The 25,170-nt window shown below is 56.2% G+C and overlaps 1 protein-coding gene across 5 annotated transcripts; it reads left to right on the plus strand.

Moving 5' to 3' along the window:
• The first annotated feature begins 4,567 nt into the window (after nt 1–4,567).
• Nucleotides 4,568–24,987, plus strand: IL3RA (interleukin 3 receptor subunit alpha). 5 transcript variants are annotated; one of them, XM_059157327.1, is made up of 12 exons: nt 4,568–4,893; nt 7,430–7,523; nt 11,604–11,722; nt 14,650–14,770; nt 15,169–15,301; nt 15,387–15,562; nt 18,934–19,049; nt 20,690–20,716; nt 21,759–21,870; nt 23,379–23,484; nt 24,339–24,451; nt 24,732–24,868. In XM_059157327.1, exons 2-11 carry the CDS (start codon nt 7,460–7,462, stop codon nt 24,415–24,417), a joined length of 1,053 nt encoding a protein of 350 aa, XP_059013310.1. In that variant the 5' UTR covers nt 4,568–4,893; nt 7,430–7,459; the 3' UTR covers nt 24,418–24,451; nt 24,732–24,868. The 5 variants fall into 5 exon arrangements, with proteins under 5 accessions (XP_059013310.1, XP_059013312.1, XP_059013308.1 ...); XM_059157329.1 differs by having other exon boundaries at nt 4,572–4,893; nt 24,382–24,451; XM_059157325.1 differs by having other exon boundaries at nt 4,573–4,893; nt 24,339–24,455; nt 24,732–24,871.
• The last annotated feature ends 183 nt before the right edge of the window (nt 24,988–25,170 follow it).

Genomic DNA, 25,170 nt, shown 5'->3' on the forward strand with positions numbered 1-25,170 from the left:
CCATTTCAGGAGGAAAATGCTGTTCCGGGCCTTGTGTGCTGGTTCGAGGACGAGAGAAGCCCACGGACACCGGGTAGGGAGATGCTCACCGTGTTTACACACGACAGCCGGATCCACTCACAGTCTACACTGTGGGGCATCTGGGGGACTCCGTTGGGGAAGCGTCTGCCTTCGGCTCAGGTCGTGATCCCCGGGTCCCGGGATCGAGTCCCGCATCGGGCTCTCGGCTCAGCCGGGAGCCTGCTTCCCCCTCTGCCTCTCCCCCTCCCCCTGCTCATGCTCTCTCTGTCTCTCTCCTGCAAGTAACTAAATAAAAACCTTAAAAAAAGAAAAAAAAAAAAAAGTCTGCACCGTGAAGAAACGTGTTTCACAAGAGGCAATGATGCCTGATAACGAGGAAATGGTTGAAAAACCTCCATGGTATGTGTCGGGGCTTAAATACACAGAAGAGGAGTCGGCGTCTTTCGAAACACCGAGAAAGAAGACCGAGTCCTTCCGGCAGAGGAAGCGCCCGCTTGCTATCGGCTGCCACCGCCGTCCCCACAGCCGGCTGCCGCGGCGGCCGAGATACCCATGGGGCCACGTCAAGGAGCCGCTCCGTCAAGGTGTCCGGCGCGATAAGCAGAGGGTGCCCCGAGATTACGCAAAGGACCCTGCAACCAGGGGGGCACGGCAGGCGTGGGAGCCAAGGAGAGAAATTTCCGTCGTAAACACCTGCTCTGCTTCCGCCGATGACCGCGACCCTCCACCCGGGAGCCTCGGGTTTGGTGCACAAGCTCACATCAGGTGCTTTCTCATATCTGCAAAGACCCTATTTCCAAACAAGGCCCCTTCACAGCGTCCAACGGGCGTACGTTGGGGGAGGCACCATTCGATCCAGCACGGTGACGGAAACTGCTTATTTTCGGGGGCGCCTGGGTGGACAGTCAGCTAAGCTTCCGCCTCTTGATTCTGGCTCAGGTCATGATCGAAGGTGGTGTGATCGAGCCTCGTATCTCACACCGGGGGCCTGGAACCTGCTTGAGATTCTCTCTCTCCCTCTGCCCCACAATGTGTAAGACAAAAATACAGTTAAATGACAAGAAAACAGAGTTTCTTTGGCTTGGTGAGCCAATTGCAGAAGAAACTGCGGACGATTGGAGAAGACATTTGCGTCTCCTCGGGACCGCGTGTTGGTGGAGGGGACACCTACGGCCTCTGGAGGAGAACCAGCCTCTGCACGGAGCAGAGGGCAAGCCTCCAGGACGTGGGTAAGGGTGTCCCAGAGCAGCTGCCCGGACACCTCAGAGCAAGGAGCACCTGCCCCTCCGGGGTAAGGGGCAGAGCGTCTCACGGTTCTGTTTTTAGGTAGGAAGGTGCACCCGCGGAGCCTCTTATCTTGCGGAAACCCCCTCGATGAGGACTGGGCTCCTGCAGCCGGGCCCACCGGGTCCCAGGGCAAGGCCAACGTCAAAGCAGAAAGTGGCCCTGAAGCTCCCCACGGACACCCAGGGGTCCTCGCGGCGGGGTGTCTGCGTGACTCACAGCTGACAAGGTGTCTCCGGTGAACGTTTTGCCGCTGCTCCCACCCTGGGCTCTTGGAGCAGCAGGACTGGGGGTTCTTCCTCAGACCCCAGCACCGGGCGCCCCCATGCTGGGTCCCAGGTCCTGCTGCAGCTCCGAGGCACCAGGACCACCTGCTTCTCTCTGAGCGGCCGACCGTGACCCACGTGAGCACATGGAAGGGTGCTTCGCGGGGGTGGGGCAGCCAGGAGTCCACGACCTCCCCCTCCCCCAGGCCGAGGCCCCCCTCCCTAAGAAGCCCTCACGGTGCCCCCTTACATCCGGAATCGGGCTTCACAATGGTCCTGCCCAGACCAGACAGCCGACCTCCCACATAACTGGAGTTCTTAGTTCGGAGGTAGGCGGTGCAGACGAAGGAGGCATTGTCTTCCCCTCATGGCAGGGAAGACGGGGTAAAATTCTCCTGCTCCCTCCAAGAATGAGGCTCCGGAAACGCTCCTGAGCACCAGGGGCGGCTGCTGTGTCTGTAACCGCGTCCGTGTGAACAGGGGCTGGGGTTGCCTGAGAAGGGCTCACCTCCCACCCCCCGGACGGAGCAAGTGAACTCACAACAGGCCATGCACCTGCACTACGGGGGACGCTCCCACGATCCTACTCCTTCCAGCTCCCCGGCCGCACTGGGAGCACGTGCCTGGCCCCCAGCACCGCCCGGACGGGAAGACAAAGAGCCTCTCCGCCTCAATAAGCGCGTCGGCAATACTCACGGGCGTGAATACACCAGTCCATGCGTGTGAATTCATAACATTCTTAAGAAATTAAAATAAAATGCTAACGTTTATCGATGAATGAGTAGACATCGATCCATCTCCACATTAATGTGTCCATATCATATGGTAATAATGTACTACATGTCATACAGGGTTGATGTGAGCGAGAATACAGTTTAACATAATGCAATAATATATAATGTAACAATACCACAATGTAATACATTGATAATATAGAATAATACACTGTAATGCCATGCAATGCAACATAATGTAACATAATATCGGCGCACCTGCCACCTGCATGGGCCCCCCAGAGGCCCCCATCGGCCCCTCCGTAAGGACCTGTGCGTCGTGCTGGGTAGAGGGACGACTCTGAGCTCCCGCGTGCAGGGGCTCCGTGCACAGGTGCGTCGTGCTGGGGCAGAGGCTCTACTCCGGGCTCCTGGGTGCATCTTGCTGGGTGGAGAAGGTCTATTCTGGGTCTGCCTCAGCAGGCGTCAGTACCTCCCGCCTCACCCAGTTTCCCTTCCCGCTTCCCGTCTTCTGTTCCTCTCTTCCCCCAGGTGCAGACCCTGCCCTTGGAGGGGTGCCGTCTGTGCTCACGATGGAAGCTCTCCCGAACCCCACCCCGCACCCCCAATGCTTGCTTTTGTCCTGCTTTTCGACTTCTTGAAATCTGGAAGTTTTTTGTTGTCTGTCCATATGCCCGCCCAGAGGGGGACAGGCGAGGGGTTTGGGATGCTTAAAGCAAGCAGATGGTGCAGAAGCCAGAGGAAAGAGGTCTTGCATTCACATGGACAGATGCCTTCCCGGCTGGTTTCTGGAAGGGACCACCGTCCTCCACCCCGCCAGGATCCCCGGTCCAGGGGACCCTAAACGTGCAGTGTTGTTCCAGGTTAGGGCGGACACTAACCTGGCCACCGGCCGTGGGGAGGGCAGGAGGGAGGGAGAAACACACCGAGAAACGGACCCAAAGCCCTGCTCCGGTGGTGGGAGGCGACGTCTGGCCCCTGCGGAGGGATCTGAGTCCGTCCCTGGTTGTGGCCACAGCACACCGATCAGAGTCCTGGTCCGCAAGGAGGTCAGGGCCTTGTGACCCAGGGTGCAAACTCCTGATGTCGGCTTTGCCTCTTTAATAACCCTGGGCAGCGTCCCACTCCTGCCCACGGAGAACGAACGCTTCTTCCCACAACACTCTCAGGTTCCCACGGATGCAGACGTTCCCCCATCCCAGCCCTGTCTTTCTCTGGCCGCTCTCCGCCGCTGGCCCTGGGCCTCTCTGCCCCTCCTCTCCGTGCCCTAGACACCTGCCCAGCACATGCCGTGGGGGGCATCCTTGGGAGCTAGCTTGAGATGCCCCTGCCCAGACCTCTGCATTTTTTAAAATATACATCTATATGATTTTTTTATTTGACGAGAGAGAGAGAAACAGAGAGAGCACAAGCAGGGGGAGCAGCAGGCAGAGGGAAAAGCAAAGCAGGTTCCTCGTGGAGTAAAGAGCCTGATGGGGGACTCGATCCCAGGACCTTGTGATCATGACCTGAGCCGAAGGCAGATGCTTACTGGACCGAGCCTCGCAGGTGCCGCTGCAGACCGGTGCATCTTAGCTCCATGCCCAGGACATCCGGGTGCACGCGGCCTTGGAAAGGGGTCCACCCTGGGGCTCCGCGGGCTGACGGTGGCCGTCCTCTCCTCTGCGTCTCTTCTGCGTCCTGTCAGCACACCGGTCATTGCATTTAGGTCCCCCCCCCCCCGATCCAGGATGAGCTGCTGTCACATCCTTCATTTCCTGAGACCTACAGAGACCCTCTACCCACGTCAAGTCGACGTCAGGGATCAGAGTGGGGTCGCGACCGCCCCAGCTCCCTTATCAAGGAATCCTGCGCCGCGAGGGAGCTGGGTTGTCACAGGTGTGAATGGGGTGACGCCAAGGGGTCAGTCCCTGTGTCTGAGTGGGGTCCTTCCAGCAGGGGCTGAGCCCAGGTCCGCGGCAGCGGGAGACGAAGCAGGAGGCCCCTTGCCCCCCCCCCCTGGAGGGCTGCGTTTGACCCTGGGCAGCATCCTCCGTGGGGACCCACGGTCCTCACCAGGGTCTGTGCCCCGAGGGCATAGAGGAGAGCGTGTCCCTGGGGCCCGGGATGAAGACGGCGGAGACGCCCTCCACCCGGCCCACACGGCGTATCAGCAACGGTGCCAGGAAGTTGCCCAAGCCCGCCCTGGACGAGGAGCCGCAATCAGGGCTCTAACAAAGAGGAACACGCGAGAAATGACAACGGGAAAAGAGCAATTTTAAAAGAAAAGGGAGTTGTTCCAGGGAAAGTACAGGGTGGCTGACCCCGGCTTCCAGGGAAGACGCGCAGGCAGATACGGGGGACGGGGTTCTCGCCTGGGTCGCTGACCTCTCCCTCCCGGCCCCCCGAGCCTCATTGGTCTGGGTCGTAGGGGCGGAGCCCCTGGCCGTGCCCATAAAAATCCTGAGAAGGGAGCGGCAGCTTTGGTTTCTCTTTGGGGACACTTCCCAGAGCACAGCTGGGAACAGGACTCGGAGAGAGGAGTCTGGGGTCCGGATCCCTCCAAGAGCTGGGTGCCTCTCCCAGGTGGGACCTTCATCGACACCCAGGTAAGACCCCCGGCCCCCGGGAGGGACAAGGGGCATTGGAGTGGGGCTCGTTCCCGGCGCGGTGCATCTGCCTTGGGCACGGCACCTGAACCCGGAGGGTTTAGGGCATGTGAAGGATGCTGGGGACGGCTCCAGGAGCCCACAGGGACTGTGAGGCCGGGCTCGCACGCCGACGGGCTGGACGGGCTGAGCGGCAGACGACAGAATATGAGAGTGACCTTCTATCATGCTGTCCCCACTTTTTTTTTGTTTGTTTGTTTGTTTTTTTTTTTTTTTTTTGGAAAACTGTAAGCACCCACATGAGGCTGCCGTGCCGAGTCTTGCCGAGAAGCTCGGGTCCGAGGTGAGCACAGCGGCTGGTTCCTCACGTCCAGCGAGGCCTGGCGGGGAGCTGCTGGGGGCTCGGACGGACCATGAAGCACCAACCCCCTGGAGGTGCCTGATGCCCACGGGCCGGATGTGCACAACACGTGGTCCGGGCACGCAGGGGAATGGGACTCAGCCCCGTAAAGGAGCTCGAGGGACACGATGCGCGGGGACAGAAGCAGACACACGAGGGCTCATCGTGCGTGATCCTATTTCCGGGAAAAAAATGGGCACAGCGGGGAAATGCATGGACGGAGCGTGGGTTAGGGGCTGCCCGGTGGCGGGGAGGGGTCGGGGAGTGAGAGCTCATGCTGATCGGGTTTCCTTTCGCTGGATGGAACGTTCTGGAGCCAGAGAGCGGTGGAGAATGTCCTAGATGGTCCCTGAGTTACGTTTTATTTTATTTTAAGATTCTATTTCTTTATCTGAGAGAGGCACAGAGCGAGTTCGATCAGGGCCATGGGGAGAGGGAGAAGCAGGCTCTCGGCGGAGCAGGGAGCCCAATGCGGGGCTCGATCCCAGGACCCCGGGATCGTGACCTGAATCAAAAGCAGACGCCCAACCGACTGAGCCACCCAGGTGCCCCTCAGTTATGGTTTTAAAAATTAATTTTTTTAAAGATTTTATTACTTAAATTCTCAGAGAGAGACAGAGCACAAGGGGGGGGCTAGAGCAGAGGGAGAAGCAGGTTCCCCGCTGAGCACGGAGCGACTTTGATGGAACGTGCATTTCGTCTCCACACGGAATTAAGGAACCGATACATTATATGTTTATAAAAGATAAAATAAAATAATGCAGATGCCTGAGCGTCTCCCCAGGACCCCCTCTGGGCAGGTCCTGCCGGGACCAAGGTCTTAGAGGGGATGCCGCCCGGCAGGACGCACGCCTCGCCTCCTCCTCTGGGCTAGCTGTGGGCTCCAGCCGCAGGGGGGCTCCAGACCCCCGGACATTGGCGTCCACGTTGGCGCCTACCGCGTCCGACCCCTGCAGTCCCATTATCTCCTGTCCTCAGGAACTAGCGGCGAGCCCCAGTCCGCTCTGTTTAACACGCGGATCCTTTCTCCACCGTGGATTTCCCGCTCTGACCTCTGGGGTGCACGGTGTATGGTGAATACGGGTTGGGGGGGCCCCCAGCAAAGCTTGAGCCTCCCGCATCCCTGTACTCCCCGGCATCCTGCATTAGGACGAGGAGACACCTGTCCCCGGGTCCTGTCCTGGATCTTTGCATCCCCTTGTCCTGGGGAAGGCGTCTGTCTCTCGGGCGTGTTCCCCGATGCTGGCAAGAGCCACGTTCACTGTCCGATTGTGCAAAAGTGCACATTGGCTGGAAATCGCTCTTGGCCCTGTTGTCCAGACGGGAAATCCGCTTGGAGCCCTAAGGCTTAAGCAGGGGAGCAGGAGAGACCCCCGGTGGGGTCCTCATTGTGGGGGCTCCGTGCTGGGGGCTGTGAATGCCCAGGACAAGACGGGGGAAATCTGAGGTCCCACTCCTCAGTCCCGGCTGAGATTTCCCAAACGGGATGGTGCGAAGGGGACACGTTTTGTGGACAGTTCTGAGGGGCACAGAGTGCTGGCTGCAGACCACGAATGGTGTTTGTCAGTGGTGACACGGTGGGGAGGAGGTGGACCCGTTAGGACACCGAGTTGCTGACGGTCCCGGTGGGGGAAGGAGGCTGGACATGCCGGCGAGGGTCCTGGAGAACCAGCCTGAAGACGGGGCTTCCCGGAGACCCTGAGAAGGTCCTGGCTGGGGCGCTGGGACCATGCAGGGTTCAGTTACCGTAACTCTGCCCGTTCAGGAAATTCGATGTGTCTCGGCTTCGTCGTTTTAATTACACTTCCTTCCCACGCTTGCTCATGGCAGCGTTTCCCGGCACCGTGCGTGGCGTGGGCTTTCCTGACTTCTGCCTCCGGCTGGAGCCCAGGGCACGCTCCGACCCGAGGACACACGGGGACGCCCACGCACGCACACAGACGCGGGACATGCATAGGACACCCATGGACACGCAGACGTGCACGCGCACACTCACACCTGTGTGCCGCGGGGAACCTGCGCTCTCACACACACGTGCGTGCAGAAGCACCGACGTGTGCACCAACGCACGCGCTTGCGCACACCCAGACCCTAACCCTCCTCCGTCCCCCATGCTAAGCGTCCCTTCTTTCCTAGCAGGCGGCCCGACGTGGGAGCTGCCTCGCTATGGCCTTGCTGTGGCTCGCCGTGCTTCTGACGTCTGCGTCCGGCCTGCCGCAGTCGCAGGAAGGTAGGACCGAACCCCTGGTGCGTTCTGAGGCTGCGTCCGGCGTTCTGCTGTTCCCGTGACACTCGACGTCCAGATTGTTACGGACCCAGCAGCAGCGGGGAGCGGGGATCCGGAGACCGCCCCTGTGTCCCCCACCCCGATGCTGCCCACGGGATCCTTTGGGAACCCGGTCACGGCGCAACCTCACGGCTAGGACGCGGGGTCGGGGAGGGCCGGGGTGCTGAATGTAAGGACCCATCACCTACTTGGGTTCTGAGTCATTTCTCCAGGGAGAAACTGCGTTGACCTGTACGTCCCTTTCCTGGGTAGGGTCGTGGGCAAGGTGATGGTTATAGGCTGACTTGGGTCCTCACTAAACTCCTCTCTGGAAGCCCTCGCACCCAGACCCTATAAATAAGACTGTGTTTGGAGACAGAGTTTGCTGAGATGAACCCATCCGGGTTGGCTCCTAACGCAGCAGCACTGGCGTCCTTATAGGGAGGGGACGTGTGGCCACGGATGTGAGCCCACGGGGAAGGCCACGAGCGGCGAGTGTGGTCTCTTTGCCCTCCGTGTGGCTCGTACGATATTGCGTCACAACGGTGGGGAATGAGATCCCGTAGGAACCAGAATCAATGAGAGGAGAAGAGGCTGATGACGGTCCCCGAGCCTTCTGTGTCCGCTTCTGTCACCGTCCGGTCAGCCTCAGGGGACAGGGGCGGCCGATGGGCGTGCCGCAGGGAGTGTCCTGGGGAACCCGTCGCCTGCTAGAGATGCCCATGCCTCGGACTCTGGTACGGGGCACGGCGCGTTAACAGAGCCCGGGTGCGGCCCCGAGTGCCACGAGGAAGACGGGGCTGGTAATGTCTCTGCCGACGCGTCTGCACGGAAGCCACTCGCCGTCAGGAATTTTCCGAGGCATCCACGGACCCCCAAGAGGGCCCTCTGCGTGTTTTCCACGTCGGGGTCCCATGGCACAGGGTCGTGGGGCGAAGACCAGGCATGACGGGTCCCGCGGGAGCGCCGGAGCCTACCCACCTGGGGTTGCATCAGTCCGATGTCAGCTGCGGTGACACCCACGGGATTTCACAACCCGCTAGATGTTGATTCCTTCCTCAAAGAGGGGCGGGATTCAGATGTTTTTGTGGGGGAGGGAGAGGGAGGTTTTGGTCTCCGGAAGGCTGCTGTTTGAGTTTGCGTGGACAGACAGAACAAAATACCGTCAAATACTGTCACCTGGGGGGCTCAGTCTATCTCTCCCAGCTCTGGAGACCAGACCTCTGAGATCCGGGGGGACAAGGATGCTGTTCCACGAGGGGCAGGACCGCTGAGATCCAGGCGGGGCAGGACCTCTGAGATCCAGGCGGGGCAGGACCGCTGAGATCCAGGCGGGGCAGGACCGCTGAGATCCAGGCAAGAAGAGCTGTGCCGTGCTCCCTCCTGAGGCTCCAGGAGAAGGTCCTTCCTGCCTCCTCCAACTTCTGGGCTCCAGGCGTCCCTGGGCTCATGGCTACGTCCCTTCCATCTCTGCCTCTGTCCTCACCTGTAGCCTTTTCTGTGTCTATTCGTGTCCAAATGTCCTCTCCTAATAAAGACACCAGCCATTGTGTGTGGTTCGGGTCCACACCATTCAAGGGTGACCCCATCTCAATTAACATCTGCCGTGACCCCATTTCCAGGTCCCATTGTGAGGTCCTGGGCGTTGGGACTCCAGCATGAATTTTGATGGGACAGTGTAGGGTTCATGACACGTGGGTCTGCCCCCAAATATTGATCCCGAGATCCAGGGTCCTTCGGCTCCCCTAGGAGCGTTTATGGGTGAGAAATGGAAGTACCGCCATGCACCGTGTTGAATTCCATGGACTAGGACCCAGTCATGTGGCCACACACACCCCCGTCCAGGGGACTGGGCGATGGCAGGATGTCAGGAAAGGGAAGGTGCCTCGTCCACTTCAGCCTGCCACCCCCAGGTCTGAGCACGATCTGGGCTCTTCTCCCACTCTCCGCCTTTGGTTTGCCCGTCTCGGCCGGGGACAAAGGCTGCCGCCGCCTTTGTGGTCACTTCAGGCCTGAGGGTGCTCTACGATGGCTGAGCACAGGTTGGAAGTGAGCGGCTTTCTAGGAACAGAAGTCTCCCAGAAGGAGGCAGCTGACGCAATCCGAAATGTTCACATCTTCCCTCGTAGGGGAGACGCCCCCTAAGACTCCAGCGTTGGCCAGACTCCATTAAGAGGGGCCGTTGGTGCAGCACCCGGTGGAATAGAAGTGTTGAAACCAGACGCCTTGTCTTGTTCTGGTCTCAAGGAGAAGTGGTTAGTCTTTCACCATTGAGTCTGAATTAGCGCAACGATTTTCATAGGTTTATCGGAGTAAGAAAAATCTCTTCCTTTCCTGGTTTATTCAGATTTTTTAAAAATTCCAAATGGGTGCAAGTTGGTCAGTTTCTGTGGAGATCATTAGTTTCTTGTTAATGGGGGTGAGTTACATCGACGGTTAAAGAAAACTTGCATTCCTAGAGTAAACCTCTTGGGTCATGAGATATTACCAGGTTTATGTGTATTCCTGGATTTTGTTAACTAATATTTCCTGCAGGGATTTTGTGTCTGTGTTTATAAGGGATGTTGGCCTCGAGTTTACTTTTAATATGTTTGATTTTGATATTGGGATAACGCTGGCCTCCTAAAGGGAATCAGGAAATATTTCCTGTCACCCCTACGCCCCGCTTTCTTTTTTGAACTTTTGTGCCCATGATACTGTTTCTTCCTTCAATATCGGATCATTTCTATATATTATTAGTTATAAAAAATAAGATATGATAAAACATGTTAACATTAGTATTTCCTAGTTCATCTTTCATATCTGCTTTCGTGATATTTAATGTTGGGTTGGCAGAACTGAGTGTAGATTTTGAGGCCTAAGAATCTGTTAAGAGAGGGACGTCTGGGTGGCTCAGTCAGTTAAGCATCTGCCTTCAGCTCAGGTGCTGGGATCGAGTCCCGCATCGGGCTCCCTGCTCAGTGCGGAGCCTGCTTCTCCCTCTGTCTCTGCTGCTCCCCCTGCTTGAGCTCTCGCTCTCTCTCTGGCAAATAAATGAATATAATCTTTAAAAAAAGAATTTATTAAGAGGATGTCCGTAAATTATTGAACAGTACATCTAAAAGCAATGATGTACTACATGTTGGTTAATTGAATTTAAATTTAAAAAATCGATTAAGAATTACATGTTCAATGTATAAGAAATTCGCCTCAATGACTTTTTTTGTTGTTGTTATTACCGTAAAGGAATACATTGTCCTTATATGGTAGAAGAAAATAATGGCAGAAACCAAGGTGTTGATACGGTTTGGTCTTGCTTATGAAACTAAGGCTGTTGACCTTGATAAGTAATCACGATTCTGACAGCTTATCAACTCGGTGAACGTTTATTAAAGTCACATCCTGTAAGTCCTTGAAAAGAGTCACAGATAAAATCTCACCAAATGTCCGTTGTAGCTTTACAGACGGGTGTTATTGGAAAACGTGACTCGGTAGCACCTTGTACCTGGGCAAGTCTTGGATGAGATATGCTGAGCCCTGTGGTCTGCCGCTGGAGACCCCCTTACCCAGCAACTTGTAGCGGGAATGCGTGAGCTTTGATTCCGTCTCAAAACAGAACCTGATGTACTCAGGGAGCTTCTCCAGTAATGTCAGACCTGCTCCAACAGCCTATGAGCCGTGAAAGGCCATGCATATCATATCATTCTAATGACCATGCCTTGTATTTTCAAAATAAAGCAAAAAAAAAAAAAAAAAAAAAAAAAAAAAAAAAAAAAAAAAAAAGCAAGTTTGATGGCCCATTGACAACCATTCCCAGAAACCCAGACCTTGAGAGTCATATGCAAGCCAGATCTGTTCTCAGCTTCTCCATCAAGGGGACGGCAGGCTAAGGAGAGGAACAGGGCGCTGTTGACGGAAGGTTTCTTCCAGCTCTCAGCAATTCCTCACGCGTGTACAATTCTGCTTCCCGAGGTCGTCGGTGAACTCGGTGGGAAGAGGAAGTCCCCACGGTGATAAGGTTCAAGCTTCTGCAGTACTTCTAACTCTGACCTCTACCCATTTCAGATCTCTATTCACCGATTATGAACCTAAGGATAGAGCCTGTGGAAAGGAGATTGACCTGGGACCTCCATGGAAATGTTTCTGAAATTATGTGCTTCATAAATTCAAAATTTATCACGAAGGTAAGCCATCTTCCCTGGACTTGGCATAGTCAAGGTTTTCCTGACATTCGGGGACTTAAGAGCCAGCAGAGCCCAAAGGCCAAGACGAGTTCTGGCATCACAGAAGCGGGAATTCTACTCTGGGGTTGGCTGTGGAAGGTGGAGTTAAAGACTACTGCAGACACCACAGCTCAGGGTTCACCTTCTGCACGATGTCCAAGATGGTGCCCCTGGAGAACCTTGGTGAGAACATGTCCTCAGGGATCTGGGTGAAGAGCCAAGCCCAGCTGAAAATGAGCGCTTGCTTTCCCACCATCGCCCGCCCCTCACCCAAATCCTATACTGTGTCATCTTCCGAGCTTGAGAGGTCTTGAGAACTGTGACAGATCCCATGGGTGGGCCTTGATGAGAATATAACATGTTCTCAGCTCAGAGTGTCTCATGAGGAAGAGGCACCTGTCAACTTCCTTGACAATAAATTTAGTGTTTTAAGATTATTCTCGATTTAATACAGTACAGGTCACAACCTGGGCCCCCATTACAAATATTCCTCCCAGTCCTGGAGGCTGGGAGTCTGAGATCCAGGCGGGGCTGTGGCTGCTTCTCCTGAGCCCTGTCTCTTGGACGTGTGGACACTATGTTCTTTCTCTGTCTTCATGTGTTCATCCCTTGATGTGTGTCTGTGTCCTGATGTCCTCCTTTTCTAAGGACCCCAGTCCTATGGGATCAGGATCCACCCTACGAACCTCATTTTACCTTAATCCCCTCTTGAAAGACCCAATGTCCAAATACAACCATTTTCTGCAGTTCTGGGGGTGAAGGTTTCACCATACGAATTTGGGGGGACACAATCCAGTTCATGACAAGCCTACGTGGGATTTCACTGGGACTTGTCCAGTTGACTCTAAACTCTATCTGGAACATGGCAGGCTAAAAAACAACCAAGAAATGTTGATAAAGAACACTAGTGATCAGGAATTTGCCTTTCCATGATGTCTCCAAATGTACCAAGAAGCTATGATTATCCAGGGTTGGGTCGATGGAATGCGTGGATAGATTAAAGAAATGGAGCAATCCAGAAGCAGAAGCGTGCCTTGGTGGCACGTTGGGTAGGGTGAGTATCCTACACCACTAAGGTGCTATTTCAAATCGGTGAAGAACGGTGGTTGTACGCATGGAGTCAGCACAATTTCCAAAATGCACTGAAGTTAAGTTGGATTCCTACTTCCCAACATCCATGCCCATAAATCGCAACTAGGAGCGATCTAGAGATTTTTCTGGATCCTGAAGATGTAGAAGGAATTTCTAGAAGGTCTAGTTCAAGATATTGGACCCTGTTGCTGTTCCCTCATCCGCTGTTGGTTTTCCCTAAATTGAATTCATTTCCGTTTTGTTCATGGTCATTGCGTGTGTGTCCCGTTTTCCTATGTATCCATGCTACTTCAACATTATGCTCTTGGCCAAATGGGTAAATATTGGGTTGGGCCATCCGGTTTGGTGTGTTTGTCCTCAGCGGAGATGAGTTCTCCTTCTCAGTGGGTGAGTCTCTCTCTCTCTCCTTGTTTCCATGGTCCGCCTACAAGAGGACCCCCAACCTTGGGCTTCCTGTGGTGTTCAGAGGCAGCACTCAGCACAGCAATGGCGGGTTTGGGAAAACACCCATCAACCATCACATTCTGTTGTTCTTTTAGAACTTTCTTTGAGAGGTATTTATGGAACTCGAGTTCCTCAAATGAGAGACAGTGACCAAGTTTACAAGACTCACCTGAATCACTCAAGGAAGCTTTAGATCAGCGTCCAAAAAAATGCCTAAAGATGCACATTTTCCCAGATCCTTGAGATTTGTTGTGTTAACATGTATTCAACAACGAGTCTGGTTGAATCTGTTATAGACATGATTCATGAGACACATGTCTTCTTCTTTTATTAATTACAATTTCCACCAGTTGGGGATGCTGGCTGGCTCAGTGGTGCAGAGTGAGAAAGTCTTGACATCAGGGTGTATGACTTTGAGCTCCATGTTGGGCGTGGAGATGACTTAAAACCTTAAAACAAAACAAAACAAAACAGTCTTCTCCTTATTAAACCATTTGGGGCTCCACATTGTTAACTTATTATATAATGCAGGTAAAAAAGGCAAAATTCATCATGAGCTTGATAAATATCTTCCTTTCCTTTGTGACTTTGTGACTTTTCCTTTCCTTTGTGACTTTACATTTTTATTTCCCCATTTACCTAACTTTCCGGTCCCAATTTCTTTTATCCCTCGATCCTCAGAAAAGGATTGATTTATCCCTCACGGAGTTCATCAATGGACTATTAGTGGATTTATAAGCTGATTATTTATTTATTCATACATGGAATTATTTTATGTAAATTCTTGCACGGTTTCTAAAAAGGAATAAATTTCACTTTTTTCCCAGCGCAGTGTGGGGTTCACAGCAAAATTGAGAGGAAGGTGTAGGGTTTTCCTGTATGGCCCGCAGTCCCCTGCCCCTGCACACGCACGGCCTTCCCACTAGGAGCCTCCCGACCAGACGGCATAAGCCATACCATGGATGAATGTGTTTGAACACGTCATCCTCACCCAGAGTGCACAGATGACCAGACAGGTCACTCTCGGTGTGTGTATTTGGTGACTTTCGACAAACGGAGAATGGTAAATGGAGTACAAGGACACAGTCCCTGCCCTAAAAAAAAAAAATGCTGTGTTTTATCTGTTCCCCTCTCCCTCCCGCTCCACCAACCAGTAATTCATACACCATCTCTGGCCTGTCGATTGCCACAACATACATTGTTGCGGTTTTGTTGAAGATTGCACGGACTCTACAGAGACTTACGGTTTTTTTGCCGTTGTTATGGTTATCGTTGTTATTCAGTCTGGGTATCATCACCAGAACACCACGTGTGTTCTCTCGACCGTGACTAAATGGTTCTTTCCCTCTCAGGCCGTCAACCACAACCGTTACTGCCAGTTCCATGTCCTTCCCTCGTGTGAAGTGAAAAACTTCAGCATCTCCTTGACCAAAGGCCCGCCGTTCTTGATGGGGATTCAGTATCCTCTGCACGGTGATGGGAACGTGTTCCTCCTTGGGTTTGGTTTGCTCTCAGTCGCTGGCTGGTCGTAGGGATACAAAAACCATGACTTTTAGCTTGGGTGGACCTGCAGGGAGTAGGGGGAAAAAAAAAAAAGCATAGGACCGTAGGACATCCCATATGGAGGAGGATGTCATTCGTAAGACTTTCTTGAGTTGATGACGTCTGCAAATGCAGAACAGATTAGTGCTTGGCAGGGGTGAGGAGAGAAAAGGAACATCTGGAGGGTTCTTGGGGGATGAGACCACCCTGTATCCTGACATTATGGCTGTTGACATCTGTAACTATGTGTGAACCTACAAGGACCTGGAAACCCTTATGTCCCTCTTAAAGGTGACTTGTTTTTCTTCTCGTCTCCTTTGCAAACGCAGAAGGAAACCCTGAGGCGGCCGCACGGGGTCTGGACTGCCGGGTGCACGACGTGGACGTCCTGACGTGCAGCTGGGATGTGGGCAGAGAAGCCCCCCGGGACATCCAGTATCACCTGTACTGGCAGGAGCTGAGGTAGGCGTGGCTGCGGGCACCGCCGGGCTCTCCCCAGGCACCTGGGGCCGCTGGGTCATTGCTGGGTGCCCCCACCTTGCCTCAGGACCCGCAGGGAGTACGAGTGCCCCAATTACGAAATGGATCCTCGGGGGAAACTCGTGCGGTGTCATTTCAACGATGTCTCCAGATTGCCGAAACAGCTCCAGATCCTGGTGAGGGGCACAAGCCAAAGTGCCTGGATCCCCTGCTCCGACCGCACTGTCGAATTATCAGAAATTGGTGAGTACAGGTCGAGGACACGGCTCTCGGGCTGCACCCTGGGCTCTGGGATGCTGGTGTCGGAGCACAGGGGACCGTAAGAAAATAGCCCCAAGCGGTTGGCTGAAATGACGCACTGATTTCTCCTGGTTCTGGAGGCTGGAAGCCCGACCTCAAGGGGCGGGCAGATCGGGTTCCTGGTGAGGGTTCCTCTTCCTGGCTTGCACATGGCAGACTTCTCGCTGTGACCTCACCCGGGAGGCGTGGGAGAGAACGGGCACTCCCTTCTCCTCTGGTGCTGTCCGAATCCCATCATGGGGCCCCACGTCATGACCTCGCGCCCCTGAACGCCATCCCACTGGGGGTCAGGGCGTGTGCGTTTGGGGACGACATGCGTTGAGCTCCAAGTTCACGGCAGGTAATGAAGTCACCCGCTTGCTTCCGGAGCATTCCGGCAACACACGGGGCCCGTGGCTCCCTCACGAGTCTCGGGGAGGGGCTGAGAGTCGTGCCTGCAGCCCCTGTCAAGGCCCCGTGTTCTTACGCTAACGGGTTTCTGGAACACAGAGCCCATCGTAGCAACGCTCTGTTCCCTTGGACTGGACCCCTCCCCTCCGGAAGCCTGGGCCTGCCCGGGCGGGTCCACGTGGGATAAGGAAGCACGGGGCCGGCGATGTTTATTGAGATGTGGTGCAGAGGGGAAAAATGCAAGACCTCTTGCTTGAAAAGTGCGGGGTCTCTTCCCTTGGGGCTTCCCCATCCTGAGCTGACATGCTGTGTTTTATGGGCACTGGTTGGCCGCTGCTCCCTCAGACACGGGGCCCTCACTGGTACATCCAGGTCGTGTCTAAGGCCGCCTGCAGCTCTGTGCACACGGCCCCCTGGACCCCTGCGTCCTCAGCCCCTGTCCCAGCAGGGGTAGGAGGACACAGCGGTCAGGACAGTGGGGAGGTGGGTGTCAGAGAGCCCAGTGGGGATGCATGGAGGGGTCAAATGGGAACCGGGGGCTCTGTGCTCCCGGTGCATGCTTCATGATCCCGTCAGGAACCCGAATTCAAAAACGCCTGCTGTGCCCCCAAAGATCTGTCCGCGTCTTGCACCTGTGAAGGCCACCTTGTGTGGAAACAGGGTCTTGGCACTTGCTGCAGGGAGGGCCCAATCCAATGTGGTGGTTCCCTTAGAAGAAATGGAGGAGCCGCAGAGGCCGACCCCAAGACAGACGGGAAGGCCGTGGGAGCCACCCGGAGTGGGAAATGAATTCGACGGCATGACTGGCCATTTCTGCATGGCGCCGGCAGAGCAGGACCCGAGCCTGGGGCCCTGTGCAAGGACATCCGTCCCACACAGCTCGGCGCTGGGACGGGCCGGGTTGAGGCGTGCAGGGGTGGCTGCTGGAGAGCATCACTGATGTGCCCCATGGCACCAAGAGAGTCGGGGTGTTTGTTAGTTCCCAATTGTCTTAATAAGTGATCCTAAACCATGAGGCTTGGAGCACAGGAATTCATCGTCCAGCCCTGGAGAGCAGTCTGAGATCCAGGCGGGGCAGGACCAGGGATCCAGATGAGGCAGGGATGCTGAGATCCATGCGGGGCAGAGTCATGGTCCTTCCCGAGCCTCCAGGGGAGGGTCCTTCCTGACTCTTCCCGCTTCTGGGGCTCCAAGCGCCCCTGGGCTTATGGCCGAGTCCTTCCTATGTCTGCTGCATTTTCGCGTGGCTTGTCTTCTCTTACAAGGACACCTGTCATTGGATTTAGGGCCCCCCTGCAGTCGGAGGACATCCTCTCAGGATCCTTTACGTATGATACCTGCGAATCCCGTGTTTTTATAAAAGAGATTTTATTTATTTATTTGGCAGACAGAGACACAGCCGGGAGAGGGAACACAAGCAGGGGGAACGGGAGAGGGAGAAGCAGGCTTCCTACAGACGTGGGGCTCCATCCCAGAACCCTGGGATCATGACCTGAGCCAAAGGCAGACGCTTAAGGACTGAGCCACCCAGGCGCCCCTAAAGACCCTACATTTCAACGAGATTCCTTGTTTTAGAGATTTGACAGGGAGGGACCATTTGGGGGTGATCATTCCCGTCACTGTGGAGCTCTTTAGACCCCGGTCCTTCTTCCCAGGAGGGCGGTCTCCAAGGGGAGCCTGCCGGTGGGTGTTACACTGTGACGGCACCTTTCCCATAGGCAGGCAGGACACAGGCTCTGCCCCAAGCTGGAGGGGCTGGTGGTAACCCTGTGTCCTTACCTGGGCCAGGTGGCTCCTAGCAGGCAGGTTCTGGGCTGTCTCCAGGGTTGTTGCCCAGCAGGACTGACCCGCTTGCCCCTCGGGATGCCCCTGCCTTCCTGGCCTCCCTGTCCAGCCCTGCCCATGGACGCATCCTCTCAAGCAGGCTTCTTGCCCTGTCTCCTGCCCCTGAGGGGAGAAGGCCATTTGTGGGGTGCGGGTCCCGTGGCAACAGGTGGGCAGGGTCTGGGTGGCTGCAGAGAGGAGGCAGTGGGCTAGTTTTGAGGGTATTTCTCAGGATGGAATTGTATGTGGAGGTCCAGGCAGGCAGAGAGGGAGCCTGGGGGCAGGGTGACGTCCCTGAGGGGGGACGGGGAGCAGGAAGGAGCAGGGGAACAGGACGGAGGGGACCGGAAGGACTTGGAGGAGAGCTGACCCGGACAGAGCGGGGCACTGCCAGCCAGGGGTCCCGGTGGAACACAGGGGCAGACAGGTGAGGACCCAGGGCTGGGCTCCCGGCGGAGGTCCGACCTGCGTGTCTGTTCAGACGTGGTCACACGCAAAGCTGGAGAAGCCAAGGGGCCAGGGGAAGCTGAATGCCCAGAGCGAGGGCAGAGGGCAGAGCACAGCCAGGAGGGTCCCAGCACCCAGAGGGAGGACAGGACGTCCGGGGAGGAGCTGGCTGCAGCAGGCAGGGTCTGGGGGAGGCGAGGAGGCAGGGGCAGATGTTTCCGGGCGTGCAGCTGGCCTGCCCAGAGCACGGGCGCTGGGGACGGACCCTGTGCGGGGGGCGGGGAGCGGGCCAGGCTGCCGGGCACCGAGACTGGCCTGTGGGAAGGAGGGAGTCCACGGGCGCGGGACGCTTTCCTCCCTCTGCTGGAGGACGGTGGAATTAGGGCCCAGGGGTGGGCGGGGGTCTGTCACCGGCTGGTGTCTGCGTAGCTAGACCGATGGCTACTCCAAACCGACAGACATCACAATATATCTTGTCATTCATCTGTATGGATGCGTTGCCCAGTCTCTCACCTTGGACTGACACGTTCCTCTGCTCCTTACCACGTTACATCTCCACGAAGCCTGTTTTTTTTTTTAAAGTATATTCTGGGGAGCGGGGGTGTTGATTGGTTTTACCCATAAAAGTTTTTTTTTTTTTTTTCCTGTCCTAGAGATATTAAATCCACCCAATATCACTGCAACGTGTAATAAATCCTATTTGATGATGGAGTGGGAAGCGTGCAGCCACTTTAATAACAGATTTGAGTATGAACTTCAGCTACAAAAGGTAAATGCTTGTCCTTGCTGGCAATGCCGAATTCTGGAGAATCTGTACCCCCAAGGCTTTGGAGGTAGATAAAACACACACACACACACACACAAACATGAGTCAAAAAAAAATTTTTTTTTACTCTTTTAAAAATAAACGTCAAGAAAGTAAAAAAAAATACTAAAGTAAATTTTAAAATAAAAACATGAACTAAACTCTACATAAAAATGAAGAATGTTAACACACACAAAATACTGAAAAAAAAATGCATGATCATTTAACCTTTCGTGTGTGAAAATTGTCAAGAGAAAATCTACAAACCCTAAAAAAAAATATTTAGCCTTAACCACAGTAACAGTGTTGGCTGTTCGAAAGAGAAGAGGTCCAATTGAAAAGGCAGGCCACCGACCGAAGAAGCCAGGTGCCCATTTGTCCGTCAAAGGACTCGTATTTGGGCTGGATGAGAAAGGTTTGCACGTCAATAACAAGAAGACCAATAACTGTATGAAAAAAAAAAAAAAACAAAGGGCAAGAAGTTGAAACAGGCATTTGCTCAAGGAAGACGTACTCGGGCCCCGTAAGCGCATGGAAAAGTGCCACCAAAATGCAAACCAGAGGGAGAGGCCACTCCGCACCCCTGACATTGGCTAACGTGACAGTCGGGCCAAACCGGGGGGAGGGGAGGGGAGGCTGCCACCCAGCGGATTGCAACCGTTGCTTGCGACTCCACTGGGGGCCGTTTACAATGATACCCGTGGCTCCTTCTTCTCCCCGATGTCCCTTGTGAATGAACCTTCTCCCGATGGTTAAGACCCAGGGTAAAATCGGATCTTTTTAAGGAAACACATGGCATAGGCACTTTGGAGCCGGCTTTGGTAGTATCTCGTGGAGGCAGCCAGGCCCGTGCTCTTCTGGCTCCGAGAATGATGGAAACCTAAGTCCCACCAAGGTGGGGACCCGCGTGTTCATAGCAGCTGAGTTTGGGGACGGCCCCAGAGAAGGCCCCAACAGAATATATCCACGCTGCGGAATCGGGCCCCCCGGGGAAGGTCAGCCAAACTCAAGGTCTGGCTTGGACCCCATTTATGCACAGAAGCGTAGAGCATGCAGAACGATCCCTAGTGGTGACCCGTGTGGGCCCTGAGTGTGGGCGGGGAGCAAATCGTGGCCGAGAGGCACAAGGGCTGTGCTTTCGAGGTGTCGTTTGCTCAAGCAAATGACGCCTGAATCCTTAGAAAATGAACACGTGCGGGGTGCCTGGTGGGCTCGGTCAGAGCGTGCCACTCTTAATCTCAGGGCTGGGAGTTCAAGCCCCGTGCTGGGCACAGACTAAACAAATAGACTTAAAAAAAAAAAAAAAAAAAAAAAAAAAAAACCACACACACAAATGTAAGTCTATGAATTAAAAGAAAATGGCAAAATGGTTTGAGCTGAGATAAAGGTTATTAATTCTATCCCCCCCCCCCAAAAAAAAAATCAGGTGTTTTGAGTTAATACCTCCTACATACACAGTTTATTTATATATGATATGGGTCATTTAGGCTCAACCACTGCTTATCTTCTACTCACTTTCTCTTATAAACCTAAAAGGGCTTGAATAAGGGCGTCTGTCGTGGGACAGCAGCAGATACCCACCGCTTTCCCCTCTTGTTTTGTAGGGCAGTGATCCCGCCTACACGGAGAAGGTGAGCGTCCCCCCACCCCCTCTGAACGGGGCACCACAAACCTGTTTCCTTACTGTCCAGCCGCTCTGCGGTGCCCGACGCTGCTCGTGGGTCCCGCTCACCCACCCGGCCATCTCCAGGAGTGCGTGCTGAGGGGAAACAGCTCGGAGAGGACGCTCTGTCCTCCTGAGGCTTCTCCTCTGTGTGTGCGTCTCCTCTCCTGTCCCTTGTTAGGCCCCTGTCACTGGACGTAGGGCTACCCCGATCCAGGATGAGTTCATCCTGAGATCCTTCAAGTAAGCCCATCGGCAAAGACCCTACTTTCAAAGAAGGTCTAAACCACAGACCCCAGGGGGGTGGGGGATGATTTATCCTTCTTGGGGAGCAGAGGGAGGTCACATTCAAGAGTCTGTAGCACCCCATGCCGTGCACAACACCCACACACGCCACCATGGGCTTGTCCTCTTTGGGGGCGGCCGTGGCTTCTTTTCCTCCCAGGGCTTATTGTCTTGGACACCAGGAGCCTGGGCTGAGAAGGGTGGGGGGCTCCAGGATCCGGGCCCCCTCTTCCCCGATGGAGGCTGGCTGGGTTCACATTCTTGGGGGGGCTTATAGATACCGAGTGTCCCAGGTTGAGGGCTTTAAAAGACAGCTCTGTTCTCTTGGGGTCCTGGAGACCAGATGTCCAAGATAGAGATGGGGGAGGACCTCATTCCCTTTGGAGGCTCCAGGGAACATCTGTCCCAGCTTCTGGGAGTCCTTGGCGTGTGGCTGTCTCCCTCCGTCATGCACATGGTCTTCCCCACGTGTGTGTGTTCCCAAACTCCCCCTTTTCGTAAGCCCACCGCTGGTAATGGATCACAGACCCTAACCCAAGCTGCCCTCTTCTTCCCTGACTGCATCTGCTCCAACCTCGTTTCCAGAGGAGGTCCGCTTCCGAGGCGCCGCGGGGCGAGGGCGCTCACACACGCGTTTGGGGGAGGGCCCACTCCACCCGCCACGGGGCCGCACCGTCTCCCCGCCAACTGGGAACAGCCTTTCCTTCTTTCCTTGTCGACCACAGCTCCAGGAAAAGTTCTTTGAGCTGCACAATCCCAAAAACTACGTGGTGAGACTAAGGGCCAAAGGTTTCTACCGCAAAAGCTGGAGCGAGTGGAGTGCCCCGCAAAGCTTCGGTGAGTGAGGCGCCCTTTGATCTGTCCTCTGTATGTGCTGCACGCGACGGGCAGCACCCCTGCTCGGGGAAGCGCGGACCCCTCGCGCTCAGACGGGCTCTTCACCCCTGCTCTTGAGTGCTCTGCCACGGAAGGAGCAGGGATCCAGGGATCCAGAGAGGGCTCTGAAGACCACATCTGACCCTGCACCTTGTGCTCACCCCATGGGGGCGCAGAGAGGAAGAGAAACAAGAGCCCCAGCTCCAGCCCCCATGGCTTGTCAGTAACCACGCTGTGCGCAGGCACACGGGTTCCTTTCCTCCGACGTGGTCCCTGGCGTGGCTGCTGGGCCTGATTAGAAGGATTTGCCCAAAATAAGACCCGCTGTTTCTCCCTGACCTGTTTGGAAACCAGACCTTCCTCGCAGGCTCTCCTAGAATGTCCCATTTCAGAGGTGGCACGTAGGAAGCCTTGGTCACGAGGGTCCTGGGGCTGCTGCAATAAATGACCACACGTGGCGGGGTAGGGGGCTTAAACCCACCCAAATCCATCCTGTCCCAGCTCTGAAGACCAGAGTCTGAGATCCAGGCGGGGCAGGACCACTGGGATCCAGGCGGCGCAGGGCTCCGTCCTGGGGCTGCAGGGGAGGGTCCTTCTTGCCTCTTCAACTTCTGGGGCTCCAGGCGTCCCTGGGCTTCTGGCCATGTCTCTCTCATGTCTGCCTCCATCTTTATGTGGCTTCTCCTGTGTGTCTCTGTGTCCAAATATCTTCTCTGTACAAAGACACTAGTCATTGGGTTAGGAGCCATCCTATTCCACTGGGACCTCACGTTTACCTAATTAGTTCTGCAAAGACCCTCTGCTGTGGGCTCAAATGTGTCCCCCCACCCCAGATTCACATATTGAAGTCCTCACCCCTAGGACCTCAGAACGGGACTATATTTGGAGATGAGGTCGTTAAAGAGGGGATTCAGGTGAAGTGAGGTCATTACGGCGGTCTTGACCCCATGAGAAGAGGGGGTGAGGGCACGGACAGGCACAGAAGGATGAACATGTGGGGACCCGCGGAGAACACAGCGTCTGCATGCCCAGGGGAGGGGCCTCCTGCGGAACCGGCCTCAGCCCCATATGGATCTCGGACTTCCACCCTCTAGGACCGTGAAGCCACAGTATCTGCGGTTTCAGCCACCCAGTCTGTGGGACTGGGTTGTGGCAGCCCCAGCAAACCCACACTCCCCACAGGGCCCCGCTGTCCCGAGGGCAGGCAGAGGTGTTTGCAGAACAGCATGCCCGGTGCTCCCCCTACCGGCCGGCTGCAGGGGAATGCCCGCCGCCTAGGACCTCCCCCATGGGCTCCAGGTGTTAGGCGTGCCGTGGGGGCCTCCGTCTTTGGGCAGCCGCCACTGCCCCCTCCGGGACGCGCCCGAGTGCCCGCTGCCTCTCCGGGGTCCCCTGGGGGCAGCGCTCGGTGCTGGGTGCCACTGCCACCCCGGGACCTGCTGCTGTGCCCTGCCCGCCCTCTTCCGCAGAGTGCGACCTCGGGGAGGACTCGCCGCGGCCCGACTGGCTGCTGGCGGCGCTGGTCTTGCTGGCCACACTGCTGGTCCTGGGGCTCGTGATCGCGCTGTGTGGAAGGTGAGTGCCACCCCTCGCGCCCGCCCGTCTCCTCCCTGCTGCGAGCTCCTCCCAGCCCCCACCCTCCCGCCACTGCCTGCGGGACACCCCCAGGGAGCGGGCGGCTGCCTCACGTGTCTGCCGGGAAAATCCAGAAGGTCCCTCCCTCTTAGCTCAAGCCCCGGGGTGCAGCCAGGCTCGCCTGCGTGTCCCCATGTGTCCCTGCTGTTCAGCCACTCACCCCTCGTGCAGATTCCCCATTTCCTGACAGCCCTGGGCGGGGGTGACTGGGAGTCGCCCTCCCCCTCCTCTTTCCCCTCCCCCTCCCCCTTTCCAGCCTCCCCACCCCTTCCCCTCTCTGGACTCCTCCCTCTCTCCAGCCAGCAACCGGCCAGCGACAGGGTCATGCTGACCTTGCCCATCTGATAGCAAGTCCTGCCCTTGGGGTGTCTCCCAAATGCCTCAGTGCAGAGCCACGCAAGGTCCTGCCCGGAGGGGCCTTGGGGTCTGTCCCTGGGGGCTCAGGCCTCTCTCTGGCTGCACCCATGCCCCTCCCAGCGCCTTCAGGCTAAGCCGCCCTGCCCAGGGGCTCGGCCTTGGGCATGGATGGGCCTTTGGCTCAGGTAGGGGACACTGTAAGCCGTGGGGAGCAGCAGGGTCCGCGGTGGGTGCCAGGAGCCTGGGGGCCGCCTCCAGTCTGGCCGGGGCCTGTGGCAGGAGCCCAGGTGGGGTGCACGGGCCCCAGCAGCAGAATCCTGCTTGCCAGGATTGCTGGGGTCTGTAGGGCTGGGCGCCGGGGGCCAGCCATGGAGACCGGCTCCCCACCCCCACCCGGGGACTGAGCTGAGCTCGAACTCCATTCCCGCGTCCCCGAGTTCTGGATCCAGGGCCTGTGTCTCTGTCCTCCGAGGTACTCAGTGTTGCAGAAAATCTTCCCTCCCATCCCGCACATGAAAGACCCCATCACTGACAACCTTCAGAACAGCAAGTTGGTACGTCTGGGCTCTTGCTGGGGGGTGGGGCTGGGACAGGGCAGACACCCGGCCCCGCCGGGGGAGCAGGATGCTCGTGTGTGGATCCGGGCGGGAGGCAGAGGAAGCTGCGGGGCGACGGTCACGCCAGGAGCTGCAGGGTCACCCCCAAGCGCTCCTGCAGGTGTGCAAGGCCTGGAGCCCCGGAGACCCAGGGGCCCAAGACTAGCCACACCCTTGCACTCTCCCGCAAGTCAACAGCTCTGCGGCTCAGCCTGACCCCCTTGTCGCCTGCAGGTGGCCTGGGAGGGCAGCAGAGCAAGCCGGGAAGACTGCCCAGTGGCAGAGGTGCAGGTTTTGGGGGAGACATGACAACGGACCTGAAACCTTCTCGACCGGCCCAGATGCCCATACAGCCTGCCTGCGGTTGGGCCGAGGGACGACCGGATGGGGTGGGGGTAGGGACCCCTCGGAGCGTGCTCCATGGAGAAGCCACCAGCAAGGAAGCAGGGCTGTGTCGGGCTCATTCAATAAATCAACGCTGTTTCCACCAGTGCTTGTACGCTGGGGGGGGGGGGGGGGGGAAGGGGGGGTGAGGAGTGGGGGATGCCTACAGCCCATCACACTGGACCCCGGGGGCCCCCCTCTGGCCTCCCAAATCAGGCCCCACCCAGGATGCTGCTAACGCGTTGACCAGACGGGTTGACCCCTGCGGCAGCCACGCCAGGTTTTTGGG

Source organism: Mustela lutreola, chromosome X (assembly GCF_030435805.1).
Source record: "Mustela lutreola isolate mMusLut2 chromosome X, mMusLut2.pri, whole genome shotgun sequence".
NCBI classification, from domain to species: domain Eukaryota; kingdom Metazoa; phylum Chordata; class Mammalia; order Carnivora; family Mustelidae; genus Mustela; species Mustela lutreola.

Bases quoted from the DNA above. Each gene is read 5' to 3' on its own strand.
- IL3RA (XM_059157324.1), top strand. From the start codon at position 7,460: ATGGCCTTGCTGTGGCTCGCCGTGCTTCTGACGTCTGCGTCCGGCCTG. The intron at 11,723-14,649 runs GTAAGCCATCTT...TTTCCCTCTCAG, and splicing joins ATTCAAAATTTATCACGAAG to GCCGTCAACCACAACCGTTA. The intron at 15,302-15,386 runs GTAGGCGTGGCT...ACCTTGCCTCAG, and splicing joins CTGTACTGGCAGGAGCTGAG to GACCCGCAGGGAGTACGAGT.